General features: G+C 41.8%; 1 protein-coding gene across 1 annotated transcript in view; it reads right to left on the reverse strand.

Annotated features, from left to right (window-relative positions):
* FBXW10B (F-box and WD repeat domain containing 10B) overlaps positions 1-22,354 on the reverse strand; it is a 322,682-nt gene that overhangs the window by 274,618 nt on the left and 25,710 nt on the right. The window contains exons 3-4 of the mRNA XM_069654556.1: positions 2,172-2,363; positions 1,618-1,745 (exon numbers count right to left, since the gene is read on the reverse strand). Coding sequence (XP_069510657.1) covers positions 1,618-1,745; positions 2,172-2,363 — 320 coding nt within the window. The remainder of the gene's footprint in view (positions 1-1,617; positions 1,746-2,171; positions 2,364-22,354) is intronic.

The following is a 22,354-nucleotide window of genomic DNA, read 5'->3' on the forward strand; positions in this document are numbered from 1 at the left end:
AAAGAGATAGATATGTTTACAAAACATTAAAATGAGCAAAAGGTTCCTCTGATATGAAGGTTATAAGACACTGAATCCAATAATTATAGGTTTTCCTATTAGATTATAAAACGTTCAGTATTATGATTAGTAATTTTCTACTTATGAATTTGGTTTGAACTTTCTAAATAATATAAAAAGTAGGTTAATGTAATTATTATTGAAATTCCCATTGAATTACACTGTATATTCCATTACTCGTGTAGATTGGAAAATATGTGTTTTTCTAATTATATCAGTGTTTTTCACAAGTCTGTTATTTCTCCTGAACTGAAAGGATTATTTAAATGTGACTGAACAATGCAGGTCAAATGAGCGCAAAGGCACTGCAAACCTTGAGCAAAGACTTAATTGACATTCTACTGGAGTGGATATTCTATTACACACATACATGTGTTTAACAATTGATGATTCCAGGGACATATGCTGAATCCTTCTGCTTTTTCTTGCTATGAAATGTTTTGCTAATTGAGGACCAGGGGAATTACCTATGAATTTGGTGCAGAACCTCCTCTTCATTGCATTTCAGAAGAAGAGTTATCTAAAATCTTGATTGAAGACCTCACCCCCTGAATTACTGGAAAGACCAGCAACATCATTATAGAGTGCAACCAGCTCATTCGAGGCCACCCATGAAATTAGCAAAAACAACAACATTTACGAAAAGGAAAAGGCCAGTGAAGTGCTGCCCACTTGTGCTGCTATAGATATCACAAGGCATATTTGTAAAAAAGGGGACCCCCATATAATTCAAAAGACGCAACTTAAAAGCCATAAAAAAGTTGCTATTGTTTGAATGCAAGGAAAGGTGAGACATATAGCCGAGCCCACAATGCTAATGACAAGGTGAATGAAAAAGAAAAGAACAATGCATACAGAAATAATCATGTTATATGTTGACATGGAAAATGAAGACTTGTGAATTTCGGCAGACTGTATGCAGAAGCCAGCTTCAGAAACTGTGAACCTCTTAGCAATAATAATGAGAGTTGGCATGTCTCCATAGTGTCTGCCCTAGCTAGTAAAGAGCGCACTCGGATATCAAAGCGTGCAACAGCCAATGTAAATGCTGTCCTCAACCTTATCCACGTCACTGCTTTTATGTAATGTGAGAGAGACACTGCTGATCTGTTATGTCACGCGGGACTTGATGAGCGCACCTGTAATGCATGAAATTATACAACTGAAAGTTCGTTTCTGCCCACATTGGATTTAGCAAGGGTCTCAAATTCAGCCCAGTGAGCTCACCCTTCCCTTGTCCCAGGCCCCAGGCAGGGTCATGTTGACAACTTGGTCTTAGTGATAGCTTCCGCACTTGAATCAGAAGTGTATATTTTACCCAACTCAAAGGTACGCTTTACCAAACTCAGAGACAAAGTCTGGAGTAACTTTGTTGGGACTTGGACAGTGACAAGTGGGTTACACATGGCACTCTGTAGGCCACAGCTGTAAATATCTATAGTGGGTGTTTAAACCAGTGGGCTTGTGGTGAGTGGCCTACTCGCATCTACCTGCTGACAAATTAGGACATGTAGCAGCAGCCAGAGCAGTGGCTAATAGGAGTCTGGGCCGAAGTACCTGCAAGATCATAGCCTCATCCTGGATTGAACTTTGAACCTGTTTATCGCCCTTGACCTCTTCTGCCAAGTACCGCCAGTGCTGACTCACTTTGAAACAACACAGGAGAGATTTCGCATCCAGGAGTCCTGAATGAAACAAAACACAAGTTGTGTATTTATACCAGCATGCATGCATATCAAATAAGATAGCGTTTCAAATGGGAGAAACACTGATTTCACAACGGAGGTGCTAAAGATTAAGTCAACAAGAAAGAGAAAAAGGAGCACACATTTTGCTTTCCTTTCTAAATAAATGTATACATTTAGTTATTAATATATTAAGTTGAATAAGTATAAGGGGAACCAGGATGCAAATATAGCACAACTTAATAGTTGAAAACATTCATGAAAGGAGGGGGAGTATCTAGAGGACTTGGCAGGAGAAAGGGTGCATGAAGTGTGTATGCGTAATCGGCATGCATAGGCAAAACAAAGCGTTGGATAAGTGAGCTTGTGTGTGCAAAAGAGTTCTCTGCACTAGGCACTGGATGTTGAAACGTAGTAGGAACTCACCCAGGATGCGCTTGGATAGATGAACAGGGAGGCCGCGAATGAAGTCCTTGTGCTTGCTGACACCCGACAGGGACTGGAATGAGGTTGGAACGAGCATCAGGGCAGGGTCATCCAAGGAGGGCCCACTATCCACATTGGCCAACTTCTCTTGCGGGCCGGACCAGAAGTGCTCCTGCTGGGACCTGGAGATATCTGAGACAAAGCAGAATCATCAGCTAAACACTAATCCAGGTACAGGTTCACTATGAAGCGAGCATCACTAATAGATACCATTTCTGAATATATCCAGCATCTTCTGGCCCGCAGTCCTATGAATAAGCCCGCTGGCTCAGGGGGTTCCTTAGTACATTGGGACATTGCAAGCTACTCCAACAGAACGAGCACAACTGACCCCCACAGGCTCCACTGCTTGCCTGGACACCTCCACGCTCTGATGGATGTACCCACAAGTTTTTACCCCTGTTCTCTGCGCAGGGTCTGCAGGAAATTTTCGATTTTAGATTTAGAATGGTTTGATTGCCAATGTATTGAACATTTTAATTGCCCAGGTAGAGGAGAATTGATTAATTATGCAATGAGGTCCTGTTTTTCAGAGAGTCTTTACCTACATTTCTTTTGCCGAAAATGTGTTCAAACCCGTTAACACAATTTGAAAGCATGATTTCATTTTCTATGGTGAATGATATTTTCTGACTAGATGTAGCTTGCACAACATACATTTTCCACTTTTACCTGCAGCCTGGAAGATTTTGGCTTTAGAATCAGATGAATGACTGATCAAACTACTGGCCTGTGCACTAAATGGCAATATTTCACATTCGGATCCAGACTACCTGAAAATCTAGTTTACATCCGTGTAAAACTGGCCCGGCTGTTGTTTCGTCCCCGTCTGACTCAGATGCATGTGAAATCTTCACAACAAACGTGGGCACTTGGTATACCTTTGCTATGAAGTGGCTCGATTTCTAGTCCGATAAGAAACATATTAATAGAAAGACGATGGGAAACTTGCAGATGATAATGATAATGTTAGATTATCATACAATACGAACTGGTAAATGATCACTCAAAAGAAGACAAAGTGCACAGAGCATATAAATATGGATTCCATTAGGATATTTCTGATATGGGTTTTTTAATTTTGTTTTCATTTTCTGTGCAAAAGGATTTAAAGAGAACAATAGAATGGTGGATTCCTAGTGGATCTCTTTTACATTTATAGTTATATAGACTTTTGCTTGTAAATGGTTTTCCAGCAATATGATAACATGCCTACTCATTTTTGTGCATTGGAGAGAAATTGAACAGAAAAACAAAGCCTAAAATCACACATGTTTTGATAGGTTATTTATAATGCGCTCAATAGACAGAGGTTTCTAAGCGCGGACCTGGGGATCAAACCTTTGTTGCTCCGTGTCGTCTTGCTTCCAAGGCGAGCACGTTGCCCCTATGCTATCCTCCAGAGACTCTGGTGAGACACATGCTGTGAGATACAGAAGCTTTGCTAACTGTGGATAAGGTGAAAAAAGGAATTAGCAAGTTTTTAATTACTAAATTACAGCTGTACTAATTGTTGTAGGTAGCACCCTTTACTTGATTCGCAAATGAAGCAAACAGATGATACACAGCACATACACTTTTGAGTCCTTTCTTATGATGAAATATAGGACTCCTCCAGGTTCTTTCTTCAGATGGAATATATAAAGATATAGTGTTGTCTCTAAAGCATCTTTGCTTCATCATATTTATGCTCACCTTGAGGGTCAAATAAATTCCACCATTGCCACAGCGTGGGAAAACAACGTTTTTTTTTTTATCATAGAAGCAAGCAATCACTATGAAGATGAACGTGTGGTACTTCTCTTCTGCAATCCTGTAAATGAGGATTTTTAAAAATGACGTTTGAAAGAAAGTTTCAAGTTTCAGAAACTATTACATACTGAGTTTCCAATTCCCGTTTTCCGCAGAATGAACTCGATTTCTCCGCTGTAATCACAGTCAATTACTCCTGCCCCCACCTCCAGGCAATATTTATGGGTCAACCCTGATTTTGGAGCCAGTCTTCCATAGGTTCCCTCTAATAATTCTAGCTCCAGTCCAGTCTGAACCATGACTTGGTGTAATGGTGACTTCCTTGTCCCTATATAGGTTGTATCCCTCAGCTCTGGCTGTGATTCAGGGAGGAAACCAAGCAGAGTTGGTTATTCTCATCACCCTCAACATTTTGGATGGCGTTGGGAACTCTCTATCAGGATCTGGCGCATCCCACAATGACACCACCTGTCACAGATGGCACTGCGACTCTTGCAGATAGATCACGTTTTTAAATAAATATTGTGTGGGGACTAGGGCCGTCCCTCTCTCTCGCCTTCCAGGAAACTCTTCCTTAACCCAGGTGTCGGGGCCCCCTGGTGAGTTCTGCCAAGTAAAAAACCCTTTCTCTGTGTGTTCTTTTGCTTATATTAGCAGTGTTCTCCCTAAATGCAGGACATGTTAACTCCCTCATGGACTTCCTAAGTTTCCCTACTCTCACAAGAGGTTAGTGTTCTAGTGGGAGTTTGGATGGGCCTTGCACTTGCTCTGTGGTAATCAGGCTAGATCAGTCACGCACAAGTTACTCCACCCTCTAATCCTTCATCCCTCTGATGTTTCAATCATCCTTCTCCTCACCTCCTCCCTTTGATGTAACCACTCCTTCTATTCCACTGTTACATATCTTTCCACTACTACCCACCTTCCTCCCACTACTCCACTCTTCCTCCCATTACCCCACTTCTCCTCCCACTACTACACTCCCCTTTTCAACTACATAGACACCTAAATTCCACCCAGAACCAGTCCCTTCAAATTCACTCCTTACACGGACATTCTACTCACGTCACACAAACATGCACACTCAAATTTCAGAACTACCGTAACTCCTACACCAATACCTTACCTTCTCCAACAATCTTCATAGCAATCTGCCGCTTCTTCCTTACCCCTGCTGGTCTCTTGGTCGTCCCCCATCTCCACCTCCAACCTCACCTGATAAATCCACACTTCCTGATCCTCCTTTAAATCCCCCTTCATACTTTGGTATTGGTTCCGTTAGGGCAAGGGTTCCCTTGCCCTAACTGATCCAGGCTGCTCTACCCTCTCCAGGATGAGTATGTGTATGAAAATACTTTAAAACAGGGTCTAAGCCTTGCCTATTTTCTGTGCACAGATTTGCAACATGCTGTCCATAGCAGCGTTCCAAGTCCACAATGTTAGTTTATGATCCTGGTTTGTGATTGAAGAAGGATGGGCATGGGGTAAATGGTTTTAGTCCTTAGTTAATCCCTGGTGGTTTCGGGGGTCCGTTTTAGTGCATGGGACTGCACCGGTGCTTCCTGGTGATCCTGCTCCAGCTCTGACTGTCGTGCAAGCCTGCAGCATTCTCTGGTGGCTTACTCTCTCTCTCTCATTCGGCAGGCTGCTTTGTGCTGGCTCTATGGAGGGTTTCTATCATGTGGGTGGGTAGTTTCAGCTCTTTGGATGTTTTTGTACCATTTGACTGATGGTCTTAACTGGCGTCTGATCAGTGAGCTAAAAAGAAATACCGGCGAGCATTTTGGCAACGCGGCATGGCTTAAGATAAGGGTCTGCAGAGATACACAGGGGACCTTTCACTGCCAGCATCTACCTAAGGGGTAGGACTGGCTCTAGATGGCTCTGTGGTAGGTGTCCCTCTCCCGGCTCAAATGGGTTCCCATCCCTTCTTGACAAGGCCAGTTCACTCACCTCTGCTCTCACTGCCACTACCTCCACCTTACTCCATCCTCGAATCCTTTGTCCCTCTGATGTTTCACTCCACTCGGATGTTTCACTCCTTTCTGATGTTTCACTCCTCCCGTTCCTTGCCTTTGCACTTTGACGTAACCACTCCTCCCACTCCACTCTTCTATTTCTTCCCATTACTATCCCCCTTCCTCCCACAACTGCACTCCCCTTCTCACAACTACACTCCTCTGCCCACTGCCACACTCCTCCTCCCACTGCCACACTCCTCCTCCCACTACATGTCGCCTCCATCTACTCCCTCCTCCCCCACTACTACACTCCTCCCTTCAACTACACAGACACCTGTACTAATACCAGTCACTTCATATTCATTCCTTGCACTGACATCTACACACACCACACAAACACACACATACTCAATGTGCAGGACCACTTTCACCCCTACACCAATACCTCACCTCCTCCAACAATCCACTCCACAATCCACTGTTCCTTCCTTCTGCTGGTCTTTGGTACTTGCATGAATAAATATAAGGTATGACTACCTTTTTTTGGTGGAATTCCTCTAATCCCAGTGCCTCTCAAATTGCGTTTAATTTATCACAGACACTACTTTATTGCTATTTCAAGAGATAATGTCACCTTTGCGGGTGGACGGGAAATGACAAGTAGGATGCCTGCTGTTTCTTACCAGTGGGATGAATCAAAGATGATTCTCCCAGAAGCCCTGGCCAGGAACCCTTCTCATTTGGGCAGGGAAAGGCACACGCTTCCTGATCCCAACCCTGGGGATGGTGTTCTGTTGGAGTACCACATTAGAGGTGAATAGGGTAAGGAGAACTAGGAGAACCCCTTCACTAACTTCCCTAGAGACCCTACAATCGTAATGGCCTATTGTAGAATTGTAACATGTGAAGAAAAAGATAATTAGGACATTGGGGACTTCAAGTCCCACAATGCCCCATGTACTGGGACGTGGAAGAGGCACGCAGAGGCACTAAACTGCAAGATGCAGTCTAGTGGTTCTGATGACCCACACCTAAGCGGGACAGTTTAATATGAATAGAGAAGCAGCCAAGAAGAGCCAGTAACGAACCTTGTGATGAATCTCTCCGATGTTGAATTAAATCAGGATGAAATCAGTTTGCTAAATAAAGGATTATCATTTGCTCCTACGTCATACATGGAACCCATGCAAACACACAGATCTTTTCAAGTTTATACGTAAACTTAAACTTAAAAAAAATGTTGCTACCCAAATCACAACTGGCAAACAAAAAGTATACCAAGCAACAGAAAGTTAAGTTACAATAGAGGAACTAGGAAATATTCATCTCATAAGATCATTGCAAGAACCAGAATCCTTTCCAATTCATCAAACCATGCAAGAACTAACAATTACACCAATCAGCTTAATCAAGAAGGAATTGAGACCAACCTCCACATTTTTACCCCAATTTCCTACAGACAACATGATTGACGCTTTTTACAAATTAGTAACGAAAGACCTATATGAAATAGAAGACCGACAGAGAAAACTGGGGATAATGAGAAAACCGGAAAATCTGACAAATCTTGAGAAGAATGCTCTTAACAAACTGGAAAGAAGTCGTGCAATTGTTATCAAGGAGGCGGATAAGGGCGGAAATATAGTGATTATGAACCGTCCTGACTACATTAAGATGGCTCTTAACCATCTTAATACTCCTAATTGCTATGATAGACTATTAAAGAATCCTAAGGAGGAAATTATTCAGGATCTTGGAAATGCAATAGATGGATGGTACAGGCAAGGCCTCATAACTGATGAGGAGAAGAAATATCTCTTCATTCCAAACCGATTCTACCAGCTATTTATTTTCTCCCGAAAATATACAAACAATTTTCAACAATTCCAGAAGGCAGACCAATACTGAGCGGAATAGGCTGAGCCACGGAACACATTTCGGAATATATTGACAACCTATTAAGACCGAAAGTTACAAATGTACAAGCTTACTTGAAGGATTCAACCTCAGAAATAAACATTATTGAGATTATTCCATGGCATCCGACTTATTTACTGGCAACCTGGGATGTGAAGGCGCTTTACACGCCTATAAGCCACTACCTTGCATTAGATGCAATTGACCATACCTTTAAAAATAAATCAGCATCCTATCTGCCATTTGTCTGCATGCTCAAAGAAATGCTTATGGCTACTCTAGACAACAGCATCTTTATGTTCGACAATAGTTTTTACAAACAAAAACGCGGTGTAGCTATGGGAGTAAAATATGCACCGGCCTTAGCGAACCTAGTAATGGGCATGTTTGAAGATCTTAGGATTTACACAACCGAGACATTCAGCCAACATGTTGTAAAATGGACCAGGTACATTGACGATGTTTTTCTAATATGGCAAGGAACACCACAACAATTAGAGCTTTTTCGACAGGAAATAAATGCCAATGATTTGGGTATTGAGTTTACAGGAGAACACAGTAATACTGAAATTAACTTCTTAGACTTAACAATCTATGTATCAGGCAACAGTCTGCAGACTCGAACATATCGCAAGAGCACAGAAGTAAATTCTACATTACATGCCACCAGCTGTCATTATGCACCTGTTATTCGTAACATTCCCAAGGGCGAATATATTAGAGCTAGAAGGAACTGCTGTGAACAAACAGACTTTGAGAAGGAATGTGAAATTCTGTCTACTAGATTCAAAGCTAGGGGCTATCCGAGAACAAGCATCAAAACTGCTTACAAAAAAGTGCATCAAATGACAAGACTTCAAACACTCACACATCGTAACAAACCAGTTCAAGGCAAGGAGGTACAATTTATTACCACCTTTTGTACTAATAACCAGTTGATGAAAAAAACCCTCAGAAGACACTGGGGCCTGCTTAAATTGGACCCACATATTGGACCACAAATACAAGATTACCCTTCGATAGTGTATCGACGGGCGAGAACATTAAAACTGAGCCTTAGCCCATCACTATTACCTGACGATAAGGAGGAAACAAAAGCGAACTGGTTACAACCCAAATTAGGGTTCAGAAAATGTGGAACATGCACCATGTGTAGGCATGCGGTTTCCATGACTGACCATTTTGAGAACAAAGATGGCATCAAAATGAAAATACGTGAGCAGAATAACTGCCGTACAAAGTACGTGATCTATGCGATTATATGCACTTGCAGCAAAATCTACATAAGAAGCACGATCCGAGAAATACGCACGAGAATTCGTGAGCACTTGGCAGTGATTGGAAGTCAAGACAAAAATCTACCATTGGCGGAACACTGGCAGAGACATCATCAGATGGATTGCAAACAAGACATTAAATTCATTGGTCTAAGAAAGGTGTCCTTGGGATGCCGAGGTGGAAATCAAGAACTAATCGTATTTTAGATGTATTGAAACAGGTTTAAACACAGACAATGAGATGTCCAGTTTTAAGGAAAAAATTGTGTGCACCAAAATGGACCTATGCCACAATATGATTATATATGAGATTTTGACATGCATTTGATATATTTTATGTATCCTCAAAACTAATGTTACTATTGAATCATATGTCATTATTGTGTCTATATATAGGCAATTATTTTATGTATCTACTCGCATGAAATTTGATAATTGTTTAGATTTTCATGATATCAGGAATGTTCGGAAGAAAAATGGTAACTTTCAACTTATATTTGGTAACTAAATGTAAAACCAACACATATATAGCCAACTGATTGACTTAAATATTTCTTGAACACAATAGGAACTACAGCTCCCATAACGCTTTGCGAGAATCAGACACACATGACATCGCTATATGTTAAAAAAAAAGATATGTTTTATTTCCACATAAGTGAGAACAGGAGTACCTGTTTTTCAAACACATGTTCAAACCGCAATATTCAAAAGCAACACATACATAGCTAATAGATTGCCTCAAATATTTCTTGAATACAGTAGGAACTACAGCTCCCATGAGGCTTTGTGAGAATTAGACATACGTGACATTGCTATATAAAAACCAAAATATGTTTTATTTCCACACGTGCAAAAACAAGAGCACCCGTTTCCCAAATACATGTTCAAACCGAAATAGGAAAAAATGTGTCCATATAAATGCATTAGAAAATGAGAATGGAACTTTGAAAACAACACGATACAGATCTGTAAAGTCAAAGTATCCCAAAGTATGGCGGACGGCAGGAAGAATATGGAAAGCAAAGTAGGACAAACAGGATTGCCTTAGCAACAGAATACATACTCCCCATTTCGAATGAGGCGGACGCCTAGTAGGACACGACACTTGATGCCGGTACTGTGACTTTGCAGGTAAGCCCTAACAGAGCATGAGACCACCCATTGCCATTTCCTATCCGGATTTGATCCGCCAAAAAAGACGAGACGGTCAGAACGGGCCGCATTGTTTCTTGAATGACAAGTTATTTGTGAAATGAACCGCTGTTAGGAAGCACAAGGGTTTATGTGTGAAAGAAGGAAGCGGCCATAGCAGGCCCCTATTTTTTTACAAGATGCATTAGGCATGTAGAATATATAGTAAAATGAAATGAAAAGACTAGATTAAATTCAATGTTGCATTCTATTTTATATAGAATCGTAAAACAAAGCAAATGCATATATCGCCTAGTTTCAAATTTCTATCTATAGGAAAAAAGCAATGTTGTGAGCGCCAAGATGAGGGAACTAATATATTCCCAATACTATCTTTCTTTATCCGACTAGGACGTACATCGTCCATGAGTCTGACGGGACTCCTTATGCTCTACACACGTTATTAGTGAGACCATGAACACCAAAGATTGGTAAGCTCCATTTTAAACAACACTTGCACCTAATAGACAAATGGAACCTTAGAAGACAAATAGCACTAATTCCATTGTTATATTTTGTTGTTTTTCTCTCCTCTCGTGCTATTTATTATTTCTTTTTCCTTTCATTTTATTACCCTAGCCCCCCACACCCTCCTGTTTCTCTCTCCTTTCACCTCCTTCGGAATACTAAACTATTACATATGTATCAACCCTGCAACTGGACAATACTATGGTATGTGGTATTTTTGCTTTGCATTATGATATGTTTCAAAATAATGTCATTGAAAATTATTAATTTTTGTTTTTTTTATTTTTCTTTTAAATAATCATGTAAATTGGTTTTTCTTGATGAATGTGGATATTATTATTTTTGTATAGTAAGTTATTGCCCAGATTTGAGAAAGGCAAATGAGTGCCGAAACACGTGTCATCAACATGGGCTACAACCAAAAATAAAAAAGCATACGAAACAATGCTTTATATAAAAAAATCAAACTAAACTGGTCTCGAACAATATTTCTTGTGGCGCAGTAATGGATGCGTGTGGAATTTTCTAGTTTCACTTTAAACAAACGAAGTGGGGGAACTCTGGGTCTTCGTTTTCTACACACATCATTGCGACACGTTTAAGCTGTTATTTAAGGATAATAGTCGCGGAGGTTTAAGAGTGCGGTTAGAAAAGCTCCCCAAGTTTGTATACGTTTAATATGTAAGGCCCCCTCGGGTGCAGGCCATGAGAACCAGAAGGTGGGGTTGTAAAAACCACCTGTCGCAGTTGCAGCCACAGACGAAGGAAGAAAATGCAGCCGCCGGAGCCACTGCTACCTATGAAGTGGATTACTGTCCTGAGAGGGTCTCCAAGATTGAAGAAGCTAATTGCAGTGGTTGCGTAGTGGGAAGCAGCGTTGCAGCAAGCTTTCCCCCTGGAGAGAGAAGCTCTTCGGTTTGCATGCACTGGTCTGCGGTCCCAGTGGCCAGCATGCACTGGTGTACAGTAGGCGCGAGGAAAACTCCTTTCCTGTTCAGCACAGCCTCGGGAAATCAGAAGCAGCTTGCAGTGCCGGAGGTTGGAGAGGAAACAGAACAAGCAGTTTACCATGGTTGGGTAATCCCTGTACGATCCGTAATCGACCGCTGGGTACTGATAATAATTAAGCAATATGACCCGAGCAGCGGGGGCATTACCTGAGTCGGTAATGCCCCTGCCGCGAGGGTCATATTGCTATTAGTACCCATGCCCGCAATATATGCCTGACCGGGGCCCTAAAAGCCATTTTTTCTTTCCCGAAACACTGCAGCGTTTTGGGACAGAAAAAAAAAACAACGACCAAGAAAATGGCCGCCAGGAAAGGGAAAACGGAATCCGTTTTGCCTTTCCATGGCGGCCATCGGAAGTGTTCCCAGCGCTCCCAGTTCCCGGAATAAAAAGAAGCAGAAGGTAAGTGGGGTTGAGAGGGTGGAAGGTAGGGAGGGAGGGAGGGAATACGTACCTGCTGATGGCCCCGCTCCGAGTCTCCACACTGCTGGAGCCTGCCATCGTCCCCCAGCAGGGACGCAGGAGCAAGAAGGTAAGTGGAGTGGAGAGGGCAGGGAGGACGGAGGTCGGGAGGGAGGAAAGGGGGAAAAAAGTTTACCCGAGTCCCCGGCGGGGGGCAAAGGCAGCCTCTCAGCCATGGGGAGGCTCGGAGCAGGGATGGCCCCACTTTGACCCTCCTCATTGACTGAGGGGCAGCCACGCCCCCGCCGAGGACAAGGCAGCTGGAATCCCGGCCGAGAATCGAAGGATTCTCGCCGGGTAAGGACCCGGCGAGAGCCAATCAGAATGCTTGTTGCATTCTGCTTGACTCTTGCTGGGTACTAATTATGAATATCGAACTAACGTTGGCATATTACGAACTTTGTACAAAGACCAGAACAGAAGGGTTACAATTAGTGCTATCGAAACCAACAATATTGCCGAAGTGAAGATTGGGCAATACTGAAGCAAGCTAACCATAACCATCACTGCCAAAGTAAAGAGAGAGCAATACCTCACAAAACATCTAAATCCCAGTGGCAAAATAACAAGACAACATTATTGCAGAGAGAATGCAACCATTATAGCCAGAGAGTGGAAGAGGCAATATTTAAGCCTGATATTAACAAGCATTGCCCAAGGCAAAGAGGGGCAAGTGTAATAAAGAACGTTTTCAGCAGTTATTTAATGTGATGCTGGAAAAACAACAGTTGCAGTAGAGAAGCCCTCCTGATAATGTCAAGGAGGAAAGAGGCATAACCTGCATTGTGAGTGGCAAATACAACAGTGGAACAAACAGCACCAATGTGTAACATGTTTTCCTAAAAGCAGTTGGGAATTTTGAAGTTGATAAAAGTCAAAGACGTTTCCAAAAAGGTCTGAAGTAAACATTACCACCAATTACTTGTAGTAGTGTTAGGAGCTTGTTGTTTTCATTGGTAGTCCTGGCAGGTTAGTGGACCAGGAAGAAATCATTGAGGTTCTGTGTTGTGGTTAAAGGTTGTTGAGAAAAAGAAGTGGCAAGACCACTGAAGTGTTTCATGAATGGTTGTGGAATCATCCTGACAAAACATTGTTGTTGACACATCGAAGTGTGTTGAACTCTTTGCAGCAAGTGGAAAGTGTTGCTGAATTATCTCCAGAGGAATTGTGAAAGTGTTTTGTTTTTTAAGAAGAAGTTATGTTGAACTCTTTGCTCCAATTGGAGAGATAAAGACTTGTCGTTTAGTTGAACTGTTAGTTAAAGTCCCACTGAAAGAATTTTGGAGCAAGAAGAACTTTATGATCAGAACTTGGTTACAAACAGAACTTTCTTATTTGAACTTTTGATTGCAAATCCTGTTTTGAATCTGGGGAAGGGGGTACAACCCAGGCTGCAAGGATACACAGTTACCATGTTTATTTTGATCATAACGGTTATTTTTGTTATATTTAAATTGCCATATATTCCCATTATTAGTTTGATGTATGCATAATTGTGAGGGACAGATTTATTTTGTTAGATTGTTTCCTTTAATTTATTGTGATAGACGGGTAAATACTCTTCAGGTTAGGGATAGTGAGGTGTTTGTCAAACTCTTTTGAGTTAATAAAATGGCATCTTGTGAAAAACCTTTACCAAGTTGTCCGCCTCTCATTTCTGCACCCTCAGACCAGTTAGGAGTTGTATTGTTTCTTTTATGGAAGGAAATGTTTGATCCATGGATTGAATCATATAATATCATACTGGTTAGGGTTTTTATTTCTTTTTGACACCATTTCAGCGCAATGCATGAGCGGATTAGCTGTATTCCTTGATCATTAGAGATAACTGAACATGTCTTATCTCATTACTGCAGATACAAGAACTTTGTGTTTATTTAAATATGTCGGATTCAGAACAACATAATAGTTTTATTGTCTCCCTGTTCCTGTGCTTTAAAAAATTGTGTTTATGGCCTACCAAGGCTGGCAGTGCAAAACATGTATTTCTTCGAACATGGTATTGCGAATATGAATGTGGTAACAAAAAAATAAAAAAATAAATACACACCTTTCTTTTCTTATTCATGGTAACACATATCAGTGCAATGGATACCCTATATTTAACCCCTTACGTTCATCCTGAATTACATAGGAAATCACATCAAGCCCCAACCATTCTTACACTTAAGAGGTTATTTTTCTCCACTACAAAATGACAGACTCCAATCACAACACTGGTGACCTTATGTACAATAAATTTAGATTACCATTGTAGAACACATCAAGAACTGTTGTTTTTATACAGAACATTTCCAGCAAGCAGCCAACAGGGGCTACATATTTGTTTACTTTGCTTTTACTGAATAACAAGGGCATCAGTACGAGGACAGTGATGAGGTGGTGATTGAATTACTACCACTTTATCCATTGTATTACCACAATGCTGCACTATGCGTTTTGGAGGTGAAGTGGAGGATCTACCTTCTGCCTTTTTATGATGGTCGATCCTCAAATTTACCCCCAGAAATCCCCAGAATTACTCTGGCGGAATTAGCCGAAAGCTAATTCGGAAAAAATCCCCATGGACCCTTATGGACTCACACGGCTTCCCGTTGTGAGAGCGGTCTCTGGGAGAGATGGATATTGCAAGCAAAGCAATAAAGGAACTGGGTGTTCCAGCTTAGTCGCATCACGATCCATTGGAAAGGGAATATTGGGTTCGATGGAAATGAAGATGTCCACCCTGATACCATCTAGGTGGTCAAATTGAGGAACATAACTAGCAAAATCCATGTGAAAGAGAGTGGGGCTCAAGATTGGTTCATAACAAAGAAAAACGTTTGATGCATGGCCTATCCCAAGGAGACAACGCCTAAATATCAACACAAAATGAAGGCCTCTTTCTAAATAATCTCTGCCTGCTAACCACGTTCTGTGATGGAAATGTGAAAACACACAAGAACAATAATGGTTGACTACTTGACAAATGAATTGCACATACCCCACGTCGAGTTATCTACAAACTTTGTTCTCTTTTATCTACATGTCCTGAAGAGGTGCACTTGTTGGAAATGTCTAAACTAACTAGTTGTCTGAAAATCAGAGTCGACACAATCATAGTTCTATCTCCACACAGGAGTGTGTTTTTCACACAAAAACATAGTGGCAATTGAGTATATTCTAAGCAATTTGAAAATATATACTACGTCTAGAATATGTGTTGATGCACTTGTTTGGATGACAAATACTGTCCAGCATCTCAAGGTCTATGGGATAGACCATTTGTTCTTATTTTTGAACAGACACTAGGCATTGCGTTGTTTGCACAAGTATGAATGGTATTGGTACGAATGGGGATGAAAGAGTATGAGATCAATGCATTGACATATGAGGTCACGGGTTGATGTGGTATTTTTTCTACAATCAGTTTTTCACTGCTGTTAATGATCGACTGTCTTTGTTAGTACACATTTTTTAGGATGATGATGGTTACATTATATAAATATGAAAAATCAGAAAATAATAAACATTTTTTTAAAATAATTTTTATTGAATATTCAAACAACCAAGACAAACCAAACTTGCAGTATATGCAATGACATTTCAAATATACATTCAACAATCACTTTAACTGCATCCCTTAACCCACCCCCGTTACAAGCCCATTTCTACTGCTGATCTATTCTTGCATCTTGCGATAGTGTTTGTTGCCGAGGATTCTGATGGGTCTTCCACTGACCCGAATAGTTCTGCTATCAGTAGTCTCCAGGCCATCAAGTTCTCAGCCTCCTCCTTCCCCCCCGACGCTGCTGGCCTCTTGCCATACCATGGTCTCCGCCTTCGCCCATTTCTGTAGATCCTTCCACCATACCTCCAAACGTGGTTTGTGGCACGTCTTCCATCCCATAGCAATTCTCCTTTTCGCAAGCACATATGCTAGAGCTTTCAGTTTACTCACATGCCCCAGTTTACGCGGCCCAGGGACCCCCCTAACAGGCAGACCCACACTGTGTGCACTGCAATCTTAATACCCTGTTCCGCAGGTTTATGTGCTACCTCTCCCCAGAAGCTCTCAATAATCGGGCATGACCAGAACATATCCACCATGCCCGCATTCTCCTCATCACATTTAGGTCATGTCTGCCGCCCTGCATTTTGAAATTTAGCAATTCTCTGGGGTGTCAAGTACGCCCTGTGCGTAACATATAGTTGCACCTGTTTAAGTCTTGCATTCCTTGAGACCTTCTTGTGATACCTCAAATGCCTAACGAAAACCCTCACTTGGTAGCAAGGTTAAGAAGAAGAGCTTAGCATAAGGAGGTCAGGGGTTTGGTTTTAAGGGTTATTGAGATACATAACATATTGTCAAGCAACAGATTGTCCATAGAGGTACATATAAAAACGTTCCCATTTATTCAGCACAGATGTTTTAATCTAGGACACTATAGGAAACAATGATCATCCTATATAATAAAAGGCAAGATGTATGTCTGTCCAAAGCCGCCCTGCCCGCTTCGGCTGTTATCACCACTAGAGGGAGCGGTTGCCTTACGCATCCAGCAATTAGACCTCAAGTTGATCTTCCAGGCGAACAAAATGTGTATTTCAACATACAGGGATACCACTTCAACAGCATATTTCAAGTTGCATATACTAAGAAGATATATAATTAAAAAAAAAAACATATACACAGAAATTAATTGGATAGCACACTATTTCTCTAACAAAATAAATTACTTTTTTCTCAATGCTCTTGTATTATGTATTATGTAATTAATTATTGTACTATTTCTTGGTATTTATTATTATAGCACTAATATTATGCGTTTTAAACTTTGACTTCAATTTACTTTATTTTATGATCTCATGTCAACTTCGAATCATGATGCACGTGAATTGTACTACTCTGACATTCCTCAACATCATATATTTGAGTCCAAAACCCGTAAGTGGAATCCAAGACAATTAGGAGCAGACAACAATTGGCCCTATGTACTATGTTGAACTTGCAATGGATTCTGAGATTTTATTTCAGATTACTATTCCTCGACGTAAAAGGAGCAAGATCCTTTACACATTTCTTTTTTCTGTTAACATAAATTATGTTAAAATATACCGCATAATATATTTACACTCTGAAAATGTCTTCCTTTACGCACATTAGCGCACGTACATGGGCTTTTCCACTAGTACATGTGTACAAACACAGATTGGTGTCAAATTGGGACACACCCCAAAATGTTGTCATTTCCGAAAGTGGGAAGGAAAGATGTTAAAACAAGTTATCACATGCCTTATAAAAAGATTTTAAGGCATCACCAGATCACAGTAACTAAAATTAGTAATTGCACCCCTACACCCCTAACCTAAGAACAAGTGTTCAACAGCATTCAAGTTAAGTAACCAAATGTTGCCTACTTTTGGTGCAGTTTTAAACGTCTTTCAGACTTCTCCCATAGGAAGTGTGATGAATCTGGTCAATTCCTCCCTTCTGCCTAGAAAGGAGCAAGCCCCTGTGAGGCTAGAGAGGTGAGCCTGCTCCACAAGACCCTTCCTATTGGTCTGGGCAAGTGAGACCTCACTGGGAGTGACTCCCTGCTCTGGGACAAGGAATCCAGTACGATAAGGATCTCCCTGACCGGACTACATTTTCTGCATTCATGGGACTTGTACAACCTACTTTTATTTCTGCTCCTGCTTGGACTACCCCAACACATTTCAAATCTGCCATCCTGTTTTCTTATGGCAATGTATTTCATCTGAACGCCAAAGACATGGAAGAAGGACACACCTTTGCTGTTCGTGATGCTGTACTTAAGCAGGAGAAGAACTTTGAATGGCGGGAAGGAAATCCTACACAGAGGCAAGCCCTCTGGAGAAGATGTCCTGAAGGGGCAAAGCCACACTGGGCTGCAGCGCCTGCTGTAGCATGGGGAGGGAGGCAAACGTTAGCTGGAAGCTGAAATGCTGGCATTTGTTCTGACCATGATGTCCAGGTTGGGAGAAGGAAGCGGAAACAGAAAATCTCGGATTTCTCTTGGCGGCGTGACCACGGAAAGGTTGTTGTGGGCTTGGAGCCCAGCAACTGACACCGATACCAGCTCGCTGGGGAAAGTGCGAATCCAAGAGCTCTATGCCTGAAGGACATCCGTTGCAGTGACCAGCAGCAACTGGAAGGCGAATGCTCCCATGGAAAGAGAACCGCTAAGGGCTAGGAATACTGCATATCCAGGTGGAAAGAGCCTAGTAGTTTGCTGGAACCTGAGAAACTCGAGCTGGCGGGTGCCCCATGACCCTCAGAACAAAAGATGTACGAATACTTCACATCCAGACTGGGAGAGCCAGGAAGGTTACGGGAGCCTACGAAACCCAAGAGGGCGAGCACCCCATGTGCCTCAGAAAGAAAGAGGCATGACTACTTTACATCTGGCCTGGGAGGGCCAGGAAGTATACGGGAACCTGAGAAACCCAAGCACCCCATGCGCCTCAGGACGAAAGAGGTACAAATATTTTACATACAGGCTGGGAGAGCCAGGAAGGTTACGAGAGCTGGAGAAAGCCGAGCAGGCTAGTACCCTGCGTGAACCAGAGTGAAAGATATATGAACATTGTGAGTCAAGGTTTGGAAAAACCGAAGGGATTACGGGAGCCTGAGAAATCCCGAGTGGGCAAGAGCTCTATGTGAATTATGTGAAGTGAGAGAATACAAGTATATTAGAATGCCATAGGATTTTGGGGAGTCCAGAGGCATAGAACTGTGATAAAGAGAACTGTGGCAAAAAGGCCCCGGAGAGGTCTTGCGGAAACCCTTGCTTTCCCGATGAAGAGGGAATCCCAAAGATGAACTTTCTATTTATATCATGAAAGTCTACGAGACAGATATGAACGTAGTTTTAGATTGATGCCAATGAACTTTGAACATTAAACAGAACATCCAAGGGATTGGGCCAGGCAGAAGCTGAAGGAAAGATGTAATTGCTTTGGCCTCTCTTTTAGTTAATCTTTTTCTAACTCGTAGAGTCAGGGTAGTTGGTTAGGATTTTGGACCAAGGACTGTTTTCTTTTGATGAGCATCATTAGTTTTAATTTTAGGTAGGGAAATTCCCTCAAAGAAATAGGGCCAGTTAGGAGTTCTTTTTTACTTTTAAATAAAGAGCTTAATAATATTTCAGTCAGTGGTCTGAGTCCTTCTTCTGGTTTGTCACATAATCAATGGGCCCAATAAGGTAATTGGTACTTTAAACAGTGACAACATTTACAAGTAGTGTACTTGCAAATGAGGGGCAGCTATCAATCCTGTAATATAGGAGGACCACAAACAGAAATCCTATGCCCAGTTTCCACCACCAAAGGCAAGAAGAGGATAGTTGTATAAAAGGATTTTACATCCAATGTTAGTGAATGGATATCAGGGGGGCGCCTTCAGAACACATACAGAAATCATCTCCCAATCTATGCAAAATCCAGGGTTGGGTCAACTGAGCCCCCCTATCAGGGAGACAAAAAATTCAAACTCTGCGTGCTTGTCAGATCAGGTAGAGTCCTGACCTCCTAAAAGGTTTTGGGATATATATGGGGGATGCATGCTGTCCCTTACACAGCTCAAGCTGGTTTCAAGCACACAAAGGCTGCTTCCCAGGCATAGGCCAGATTCCATGAAGAGAAATGGCCATATATGCCCATTTGCTAGACCTGCGCATTAGGCAGGAGATAAGCCAAAGACTAGGCTTAAACAACATGGCCAGCTATTTTAAGCACTGTAATTCATAAAAGGCTGTCATGTGATACAACATTAATCCTGCACAGGAGTGCTCTCAAGAAAGGGTCAAATAAAAAGGTACCACTACCACCAACCTGTCTGGGCTTCACCAAGAAATGCCCAGACAGTCAACAGAAAGAGTAACCTTGGTTCCCCAGAACTACTCTCCTAAATAGAGTTAGTAGTCCTACAGAAGTGCCTTAAATCGGAGACTGGTTCCCGCTGCAGTGGTAATCTTATATACTATACACCACAATATGAGGGCACTTCCAGGGAATAAAGTTACCTTCCCAACCTGTAACTGTCAATCTGTAACACAACTCGGGTGAGTAGCTGCACAATGTTTACATTAAAAAAAAATGTTTTAAAGAAGCAGCACCACAAAAAGGCTAACTTGCACTTGTGTGCACTCCAAGTCCATAGCCAGGTGATTGTGAAACCTATCTATAGGGGATAACAGTGGGAAATGTAAAAGTGGACACAGTGACACATCTGCCACTGTGTTAAAGACACGTTCTCAACAAAAACTAAATAGAATAAGCATACTTCTTGATCCTATAAAGCCTTTGGGAACCTAATTTGACTTTATTCCACTACCCAAGAGTGTGTGTAGGTTGGAAATGTTGTTTCTAAGATTTCTATGGCACAGTCAAATTGATTAAATTATGAATTTCCCTTAATATGCTGACCAGTTTCTGGAAATATATTATTTCTTGCATTCATCAGGATACAACACTTAAATAGATAATCTATGATTTTCCTGCCAAAAGACTATTACTTCAACACATAGGGTAAACCCAAAACCGATCAATAAAAAATCACTCCACAAGGGGTCAAAAATCAGTGCACCATTAGCAAGGAAAAACAAAGTTTTATTGTACACAAATTCGGTTGGGAGTGTCAGTCAATCCCATAGAACTGAAAACTGAAACCACTCTCAATTCGCCCATTTCAAATGACTTCTTTTATAATGGAAAACCGCACATTAGCATAAGCAAAACATATCAGACACGATATAATCCCACGTTCCCCATTGGCTAACACCTATACAAAAATCTAAACTTCCCCTATAGTGCATCGCCCTTTTGATCAAGCATATCTAAATACAACTCCTTGCAAAATGACCTAATTGTGCAGTCAGCAGAAAACACTGTGATGTGATTGGTTCATTATACTCAGATAAATCGTTGCAATACTGTACTCTCCTTATTGTTCAAAACATGATGTGCATATCCTCAAGAGGACCCAATCACAGAGATAGTGTAAATAATGAGGTCAACCCTGCCAGGGACTTCAATGGCTTCCTCATAAGACCACAGAATTCGGCACTCCCAAATGGCTTCTTTAACCTTGCAGCTATACTCTTTTGGCATCATCTCTAGTGACTCCCAGCTGAGAACAAGTTGCACCCCTAGAAGGCCTCTTACTCGCCCTCTCTTGGGAACTGGGTGCTTATAAAAAAACATAGTCGAGGCACCGTTCTTGGGAAAGAATTTCTTATATTTATTCACTCTATTTGTTTAAACACCTGCAGGTCAAATGGACCAGCCCCTTCTCAATGGGGGCAGTAGCATTCCAAAATCTGGCTCTACACCCTTGCAGTGCCCAATATTAGACCCTGTTCTTATAACATTCATCCTTCACAGATGCAGCACTAATCTAATTGTCTGAAACCAACATTCCATTACGAGCTCTGGTGCGCTGCTTAACCTGACACAATTAACTTGCTATCTGCACTATGTGTCTCTCTTCTTTCCTCAATCTTCACTGTCTGATCATTTGCTAGGGGGGGGATGCATAAACTCTAAATAAACAAAGCAAAAGCTCCAATGGCTGACCTAATTCTCTAACTACTGTAAGAAACCTCAAGGTGTCTCACTTACTAGTCCCCGGGGATCTTTCAGGTGGCCTGGACACGGCTATCGCTATTGGATCCAGTTCCTGGGGGTAGATCAGTGGGGGAGGATCGCCTGGATGAGGGGTCTTCAGGGAGTAGAAGTGGTACACCGACAGGTGAGACACGGTACCCCATTCCTTGTAACTCCTTTGCCCATCCTACCCTGTAGGATATTTAGTAGATCTAACCTCCCTCACTCCTCCTTCTCCGACACAAACACTTTCTTACGCAGAGAACGACGATGGGCTAACACCAAAGCCGTTTACCTGACATGTCCCACTACAAAGGTCAGGCAGAGTCAGGCAATTGACAGTAACCACGTACACCAGACGGCTCTTTACCTTCCCCACAGGGATAAAAGGCAGAGCACAAGGGCACACTAAGAGAAAGGCCGAATGCACAAGGAAACAGCTATACCGGACCGGCAGTTCAAGTGGAGGAGAAAG

The sequence above is a fragment of the Ambystoma mexicanum genome, chromosome 3q (assembly GCF_040938575.1).
Source record: "Ambystoma mexicanum isolate Mex_15411 chromosome 3q, UKY_AmexF1_1, whole genome shotgun sequence".
In the NCBI taxonomy this organism is placed as follows: Eukaryota; Metazoa; Chordata; class Amphibia; order Caudata; family Ambystomatidae; genus Ambystoma; species Ambystoma mexicanum.